This window comes from Nannospalax galili, unplaced genomic scaffold (assembly GCF_000622305.1).
Source record: "Nannospalax galili isolate Female #2095 unplaced genomic scaffold, S.galili_v1.0 scaffold45, whole genome shotgun sequence".
NCBI classification, from domain to species: Eukaryota; Metazoa; Chordata; class Mammalia; order Rodentia; family Spalacidae; genus Nannospalax; species Nannospalax galili.
In genome coordinates, this window is record NW_008355775.1 from 1,690,059 (window position 1) to 1,699,657 (window position 9,599).

General features: G+C 36.8%; 1 protein-coding gene across 4 annotated transcripts in view; it reads right to left on the bottom strand.

The window, feature by feature from the left end:
- Positions 1-9,599, bottom strand: part of Vcan (versican) — a 116,503-nt gene that overhangs the window by 31,341 nt on the left and 75,563 nt on the right. For all 4 annotated transcript variants that reach the window (XM_008853288.3, XM_017803242.2, XM_029556199.1 and 1 more), the window contains 3 exons: positions 7,387-7,500; positions 6,295-6,408; positions 252-410 (listed from right to left, as the gene is read on the bottom strand). In XM_008853288.3, coding sequence (XP_008851510.1) covers positions 252-410; positions 6,295-6,408; positions 7,387-7,500 — 387 coding nt within the window. The remainder of the gene's footprint in view (positions 1-251; positions 411-6,294; positions 6,409-7,386; positions 7,501-9,599) is intronic.

Here is a 9,599-nt window from a genome sequence, read left to right on the forward strand (position 1 = left end):
TCAACATACAGTTTACTGTTCCACCTGGCTCTGCTGGCACACTAAGCAAAGACTTCCTATACTGTGTTTTAAGTTACTCCAAAATGGATGAGTCAGTCATATAGGTGATTTTATGTAATTCACAGAGGAGAGACTTCATAAATTAAATGAAGATAGAGAAGGCTACTTCTTTTTATTTAGATACAAAGAAAACAAAATTAATGGTGAGAATGAGCGGCATTCCAGGAAAGTCATGCCTATATGGTACATACGATTCACAAACATCTGTTCCTCATGAGACAGGATGCTTGTGAGATGGGCACCCTGCAGACGGCACTCCCTTTCAGCTGCATCCCACGTTCGGCGGTGAGCAAAATATTTGTAGCATTGCCCTTGGAATTTGTGCCAGCCATAGTCACATGTCTCAGTATCTGGGAAGAAACAAGGCCAAGGTTTATTAAACTCACCCATGTCATCCAAAGGTGGCTCCCTAATCCTTGTGGTGATAAGATGCCCAAACCAGTATCAATGCCAAGTCCCTGAAGTAAGTGATTCATAAGTTTTGGTCACAATGACAAAGAAATCATTGTAAAGTGATTCCAACTGATCCCAGTGAAGTGGGTGGTCGTACACCTTTGGACCAAAAAGGCACTATCTAATTCCAAGTTCCTTGACTAAAGACAATTTCTATAAGAGAAAAACCAATAGAGCAACTGGCCAAAATCTCTTGGACTACTTACTGTTGACTTACTTATGAAGCAACTGAAACTAATTTCTTACTAACACAATTTTTCTTAAAAAATCACTTACAAGTATTAAGATAAGGATTCCAGGTAACAGAGTCCTGAACACTGTATTTGCACAGTGACTTCAAATGTTCTGGAAGTAGTCCTTTCCTGCTCCCCAGAAAGCTATCAGAGAGCCACAGGGTCTTGTATAAGATTTACACAAAAAAATCATGAGTAGGCAGCTTTGTGGATGGAGTTAGAATGTATGCTTTCTTCCCCAAAAGAGGAAAAATGGAAGTTCTAATGCCAATGCATTAAAGACTTTCAGTTTATTAAAAATAAAAGAACCAAGTTCTTTAATTAAACAATGCTCCCCATTCTATAATCATAAATATGTTTGTGTTATGAGCATGACAGAATTGCTATCCCAGTGGGATAAAAATATTCTTCAAATATATCTAAATTTTACAATAGTAAGAGTTAAACTTACCCTATTCTGTGACAATCTTCCATCAGACTGACCCACCACAGATGAGGTTATACTCCACATATTAATTATGTATGGAAATAATTTTGATCTTAGTAATATATTGAATATAGTTGCATATAAATTAAACATATTGCAATATATCAAAATAGTTACATATAAAAAGTGACAAAACTATGTCATTCATAGAATTTTGGACACCAAGAACCTTTCCAATCTCCTAATAAAAATCCCTGTTCTCTTTGCGTTACCTATTGTTAATTACAATTGTAACTGTAATTGTTCATTACTCACTAGGTTTAAATGCTTCATATGTTATCCTTGATGCCTCATTTGGAACTCAAACTCCCCTTAATTATTCCCTTTTGTCTAGTTGTGAGAAGATTTTTTTTCTGTGAGATATAATTTTTTCCCAGGCTTCAGTTCTTTTGGTCACAACCATGCAACAGATGCAGTTCATCTTTGAAAACAATCTTAGGGTTCAGTTTAGTCTGTTGGGCCTGTTGTTTAGTTGCAGGCAGAGGCTGACTAATTGTTTTGGATAATGTGTACTTGAAGGGTGTCTGACGATAGTGTTGCTTGCACATCACCAAATTCTCATAAGAACAGATGCATGACACACACCGCTACATGGTTTAATGTAAAGGAAGTACATAGAACCCAAAATGAAGTCAGTCTGGGTCATTTGAATATTAGTTTTCTTTTAAGGAGGTTCATTTGGAAAAATTCGGCAATGAGGTGGAAGGACAGGGAAGAAATGGATTTTGAAATATGAGGTTACTCAACACGGGAAGTGAGTGAAAGCATTTAGAACACTCTTCTTGCCAAAGCCAATACTGTGATATTGGAACAGCATAGCTTTCCTTAGCCTTGAAACTTGTCAATTATGTTAAGACAGTTCAAAATTTTGTAAGACCCAAACTTTTTAAAGAATTCATCAGAAAAAAATTCAGTGCATACTTTACCTTCTATAACCTGAATGATTTTAGTTTTCTTTTCTGTCTTTTCTCATTAAAATAGATTGTCATTAAGTATTTTTCTCTTCTACAAAACCAAAACATAATTTTGACCATGTCATTCACAGTTGCAACTTAGCTTGTCCCCCAGAGGTCCATGTGCTGGAGGGTTAATGTCTGGTGTTGGGGAATCACGAAGTGGCGGAACATTTAAGAGGTGAGCCTGGGTGGAGAGTAATTAGGCCAGGGGCCCCACCTTCATGATGTTAATGCTTTCTTATGGAGCAGCTTGGGTCTTAAAGTATAGATTGTTATAGAAAGAGCAAGCTTCGCTTTGCTTTGTGCCTTCTTCCTTCTGTGTGACATTGGTTCCCTTTCTCCACCATGCTGTGAAAGGGCAAGAAGGCCCTTCCCAGAGACCAAACAGATGGAGTGACCCTGTTCTGAGCTTTCAGTCTTCCAAACTGGAAATTAAATAAACCTTGCTCCTTTATTAAGCACCTGACATCAAGGATTCTTTTATAGTACCAAAAAACAAAGATGCATGCCTTTATCAGTCAATAGGTACATATATTCTATAAGAACATGGGCCCAAAAATTAAGGACCAAACTGGAAGTTTTCATCTGTACTAGCTAAATAAAAATAAAGCATAGCTTTAAAAAATTGAGGAACTAAGAACTGAATGTAAAGGCGACATGCAAGCTAGGCAAGTGTTCTACCACTGAATGATAGCCTTGGTCGTTTCTCTGTGTTTTCATTCTGAAATAGTATTTCCTCAAATTGCCTAGGTGAACTTCGTGTCAACCTCCCAAGTGACTAGGATCACAGGCCTGTCCCACAATTCCTAGCTAAGCCACAGTTTTCTCATAGCTACAAATCTATCATCTGTAAAGACAACTTAGTAGAATAAAGACTTGCTTTATTTTTCGAAAGTCAGATCTCATATTTGACCTACTTAATTTTTATTATTCATGAATTTAGCATCTTCCAGAATGTTACTCTGAGAGGGCATTTAAGAACTGGTCTCTTTGTTTTTCCAATTTTACCCAAAATAATGTGAATCTCATTTTATTTTTTAAAAAGCAGTATTTGGAGTATTTTAAAACCATTTCCCCCATAATACTGGGGATTAAACCCAAAGTCTTGCGCATGATAGGTAACTACTCTACCTTTGAACTCTGTTACAGGCCCCCTTGGATAATATTTTCTTAAAAATCACTCAACATTATAGAAAGGCATCTTAGGCCTTCAGGTCTCCATAGTGCATAAGTTACAGTGCAAAGACCCAGACTGGGAGTGTATATGAAATGCCTGCACATGATACAGAAGCGAATTGACCCTCTTAAATCACCACCCTAAAGATCTATTTTGTATGCTGTGCAGATAATGCATGCAGCAACCCCAGATAAGAGCTGCCAAGCCTTAAGAAATTACCAGCCCCTCACCCCTCATCCTAGCAAGCCTCATCATTGACTTCACAATTTATGCCTCTTTCTTTACCCTTTGAAGATCCATTTCTAGTTTTGATGTTATTATTCCACAGAAATATGTTCCCTGTCCAAGGTTACTGAGACTAAGCAGTTACTAAAACTCAGTTACTGAGACTAAGCAGAGGAAAGGTCAGCTGAAAAAACAATGACACAGTCATCAAGAGCTTTGGGCAGAAAACTGTTTAGACAACAATGCTGCTGTTAATGAAGAAAGCATTTGTTCTTAAGCAGCCTGAAAAGAAGAGAGAAAAATCTTCCAGTATCCTGGCAGTAAATCACAGGAGCACAGCTGCACTGGGTAAACAGACGGGGTAGATATTCCTCAGCAAATAAAGTGGGGGACATTTAGACTTGCCGGAAGATAAAACAGAACGCACCTGAAAGTTTGGTGCACCATCGGTGAAAGAAGCAATTTGTCTCTTTTTAAAACAGAAGGAAGAGGTAACTGGACCCAAAGTCTTCCAAGAATCTGTTATCACTCAATCCACTAGATGCTGATTAAATAAGATGTTTATCTTGAGAATTACTTCAGAAGTGAGAAGAAAACCTTGGACTTTGGAGTAAAGCTGCTTAGGTTCATTTTATGTATGCATTACTTAAACACATCACTTTCTTCTCTAAGCTTAGATTCCTAACACACAACACATAGAAGTGCTGTCAGTCAAATGAAACAATGCATCTGGTGGACTAGAAAATATCAAAGAAACGGTATTTCTATCTTTCTGCTGACTCACCAAGATCAGGGACTTGGTTTAGTTCAGAGCTTTATCTTTAGTGCAACACTGTCAGGAAAATAGTAGGTGCTCAATAAATATTCAAACAATTGTTTTTAATCTGCTCCCTGTACTTGTAACTGATGCTTAGCCAGCATGCCAATACATTAGAGTGTTTCAACTGCCTCATCTGATGTGTTCAAAAAAGAATATCTCTTATTTTTAGTTTAAGAAAAGGATGTTGGTTGGTCAAATTTTTATTTAAAATTCTAAAACTGCCTCGCTCTATGCAGTTAAAGAAAAAGAAAGAAATCTTAAAACCTAGCCATTGTGCATCCCCTTATAAGAATAAATTTAGTACATGCTACTTTTAGCTTTGCTTTTGCTTTAATTGTGGTGACATCTGGATTAACACCACAAAGCAGAATGAGAGGCCAGACCAACGTGTCTGAGTGTCTAATACATTTTCATTATGTTTGGTGGAATTTAAGTTTGGCACTGAGGACTTTTATCAAAGCCAAACCACTGCATGGCTTTAAATAGAGGAAAGCAGCATTCCGAAGCCCAGGGTGATGAGCATGCAGTCTGTTTCTGATTGATGGAATAAGCAATGTTACCATTAAGCACCTGAAATACATTCTTAGGTTGGCCATAAAATGTAAATTATAAGGATCAAGAGATTTGAGGCCTTTATTTCATTCAGAAAAAGTAGATGCTTCTTTAGTAGGAAAATTTCCTGGTGAGTGGTTGTATAGCCTTTACAAAGCACGTGGCAAGCCAAGCTAATGTATTCTAACATCTATATCAATGCATTCTCAAGATATGGATGACTGGGAAAAGCAAACCTCTGAGTCTCAAGTGCTTGTTGGGGGAAAATAAAGGCAGATAACACTGAATTCATTTCTCCCTGATACATAGGACCCATGAAGGTAAATGCATAGCTTTTCTCCAGGTAGACTACTTGTCCTTAAATTCAGTTCAGTGTGCCTGTCTATAATCCTAGCAAAACTACTACAGTTTAGATGTATGGGACTATTTACACATAAGTAATCCTAATGTTGGTAATGGTGAATTTCTTCAAAATAAAGAATATGGGCTGGAGAGATGGCTCAGCAATTAAGAACACTGACTGTTCTTGCAGAGGACCTGGGTTGGAATCCCAGCACCCACATGGCAGCTAACAACTGTCCGTAGCTCCATTTCCAGGGGATCTGACAGATTCTTCTGTCCTCTGCAGGCATTGCACGACATGGATGCATTTACTTACATTCAAGCATAACACTCATGCACATAAAATAAAAATAATAAATAATTTTTTTAATTTTTCTGAGCTAGGGTACATCTCTTTCAAAACTGGCTGTACATTTCTAGGTTTACAGATGAATTATTACGCTTATATAATCTTTTACTCATTATAAACTCTATAAGACATAAAATTAAATGAGGTTCCAATGTTTAAAAAAGATCTCCACTTCGTTGTCAAAACACACAGTTTCATACAGAAAAATTCATTCCAGGGCTCTTGACATTGAGACATTTTCACATGCATTTCTAATCTCTATATACATGACTATCACTGGTCACAGTCACCCACCTTCTGAGCTCCTCAGCATCTGAGCATGAATACAAACTCATCAGGTAGACAGCCTTCCTCTCCCACTAGAGCCTCCATACTCTGCTATCCCTGCCACTGTCCACTGTGCTGTCAGCACCCCCATCCATTCCCCCTGTCTGCCCTTCTGGTAAATCTAGTCAGCCCGAGGTCCCTGTTCCAGGAGGATCAGCTGTTCCTTATCAACGGCAATCCATTGTCAGTATTCCTTTGGATAGAACTGGAGTCTGCTGTTCATGTTTCCAGTATTTAAAAAAAGAATATACAGCAAGGCCAAAACTTGAAAGTATCATTAATGTTCATCATGACAATGTTCACTAGTCCTTACCTTGCTCACAAAGTGCACCAACATAGCTTGGAAGACAGAGGCACCTAAATGTATTAAAACCATCCACACACGTGGCACCATTCCGACAAGGGTTGGAGTGACATTCATCAAAATCTGAAATAAAATTGAAAGATATTTTGTGTGATGTTGCTAGAAAAGATACAGGACGGCCAGTTAAATATGATTTTCAAATTTTATAAAACTAAAATGATTTTGATTTATAATTTTTTCTCAATGTGTATTTTTATTGTATTTTTGTGCATTTCATAAAATATTTAGACCCCCCTCCCCTATATGCATCCCCTGAAGTCTCCCCACCAGATTTCAAGCATTCTGTCATATATGTTAAGGCTAAATATGTCATATGTTATATTTTGGTCAAACTTTCATGTACAAAAATAGTCCCTTTTTTAAAATCTGAAATTCCTATTTTCACTGAAGAACTGTATTTTTATTTGTTGAATCTAGAAACCCTAACATGATTTTAAAAATATCCAGATTAGGGGCTAAAGAGATGGCTCAGTGGTTAAGAGCACTGACTGCTCTTGCAGAGGACCCAGGTTCTATTCCCAGCACCCACATGGCAGCTACAAACTGTTCTTAACTCCAGTTCAGGGGAATCCGAAGCCCTCTTCTGACCTCTGCTGCATTGCACGACATAGGTGCACTCACATTAATGCAGACAATACACTCACACACATAAAATAAAAATAATAAATAAAATATTTTTTTAGATATCCAGAGTAAAGAATTTGTCTCCACTGCTATTAGGTGAATCTGATGAGTCCTGAAACTAATACTCTTCTTTGCAGCATTTCAAGCTTTAATTATCTCAGATACACACAAACCCACAAAAGATACAGTTGACTTCATTAAGCCTCACTGAGTATCAGTTGTATCAATGGAATTCAGTAAATTCCTATCCTCTTTCCTAGAACTGAGTTAATTATGCCCAGATTTAAACATCGTTTAAGGCATAGTTCATGTACACATGGGTTTCCCTGAAATCTTTAATTAATTGCATAATACAGATTCTCCCCCATTATATCTTCTGGAAAAGAAGCACAGCCCCTCATCCCAAGACCATCTTACCCAGTTCACACTGGTCTCCACTGTATCCAGGCACACATGTGCACACATAGGATGTCTCAGTGGGATAGCAGGTGCCTCCATTGAGACATGGGTTTGTTTTGCACCGATCAGGTCCTACCATGTTCAAGAAAGTAAGAACAAACAATTAGGTTCATCTCTAAGTTTTCAAGATGCTTTAGCACATTTAGCAGAAAATACCACTTATTGCTACCATATTGTAAGCTTTACCATAGCAATTTAGAGACACTACATATAAAATTAACATTAACTTTACTCTGGAGTGTTTCTTGGAATTACAGCTAATTTTTACAAATTGCATACATTCATTTCTAGAATTCAATCATTATTTTCTTTAAACAGTACTTTATACCATCCCTGGTGACTAATATATTCTACTGCAGATTTAGTTGGCATGATAATGGCAATTGATTTTAGTCAAAAATGATTACACATATGTGCACAGTGAATGGAAAATGTTCTTTTAAACGAGGTTAGTTCATGTGAAATGACTGGGTACACAGAACATGCATTCTTTTTAGCAGATTGGCTTGTTACCAGCATTTGAATTATTATTGCCTTTTACCACTTAACGCTCAGAAACTGTCTTCGAAAGTGTGCACTGAAGTCTCTTCTGCTACATTAACATGCCTTTTCCAAAAACACGCTCCAATTGTACTCCTTTAAACTATACTTGAAGAAAAGCAACACATGGATTAAACTCTACTGTATAAAAACAAACCCAAATACAAAAACCTCACCTAAAATGAAGCCCCAAATTTTTATTGCAATTTTTCTTATTAAAACATAAATAAAACCAGCCCTCCTAGGAGATCGATGTAAAGTCCCAAACCATAAATTTACAAGTCAATGTAATACTTTCAGGAGTATTTTCTAATCTATATCTGAAGTATAGATTTTATTTTGTATTATTGTCTGCATAAGTGTATTTTTATTTATTACAAGTCTGAATATTTTCTCAGAACAGCTTAATTCTCCAAATGTCCAAGAATGAAAATGAAAGTTGGAAGTTTTCCAAAATAATAGGAGTAAATAGATTAAGGTGGCTATAACCATATTTTCAAAAATCTGAAGTCCAGAAATCCTGAAATAATTACACATGAGGAAAAAATGTTTAACATTTGATGACAAATTGGCTAGAGAAGAAACTTGGCCCATACCTGGACAAGAAACTGAAAGTCAAACTTCCTGAGTATTTAGTAAAATCTGAAAAACTGAAAGACTTGATGAGTCTATGTCTCTGTTTGGAATTCATATTAAAATTAGATAAATTCAGATGCACGCTTCAATTTCTCCAAAAACTCCCTCGACTTTTCTAAGACATTTTTTCCTATCATTCCGAAAATATTAAAAATTTTCCTAGCAATATTCATTTTCTACATACAAAAGTGAACTCCCTGGGTGACAAGGCTACAGACAGTGACATACCTACATCACAGCAGAATCAAATTCACTTAGGTGGATGAGCCTGAGGGACTGTGATGTGCCACATGAATGTGGAGTGCTTTCATTCCACCACAGACACCAGACATATGCTAAAACAAGGTCAAAGACTTGGGAGAAAAGAGCTGAAGAACTCCCAATAAAGAGAAACGTTTTGCTTTTAGGAATCTTATTGTTTCCTAAGTAGTTTGTATCAGCCTTTGAAGTTGAATCTGCAACAGATAGACCTGACACTCCCACAGGAACTGCTGTTTACTGAATTAAGAGGAAGTGACAGTTCAGATCACAGAGACTGAGAGAACTCCAATACTTGGAAAATATTATGGGTTGGAGAACACAACACATTTCTCATCCATCTGCCAATTATTTCCATATTGTGATTTCAACAACCTGGAGTACATTTCAACTATCTCATTAAGCAATAAATATTACTAGCTTATTATTATAGACTCAATGTAGTGACAGCCAAAAACAAAATCTCAAACAGTGTCAACTACCTTTGATCAATTTTATTCACAAAATACTCCCACTAGAATCCTTTTATTAAGAACTTTAGGTTACAATTATTTCATTCTGATGTGCAACATGAAGCATTATCGTCACAGTAATAGTAGTCATATGACTAGAAGAATATTTCTAATAGTCATGACTATAGTACAATTATTGAGATAATACATACTGTCAACCAACACAGCCCATAAAACTCTCTCTCTTCTCTCTCTCTCTCTCTCTCTCTCTCTCTCTCTCTCTCT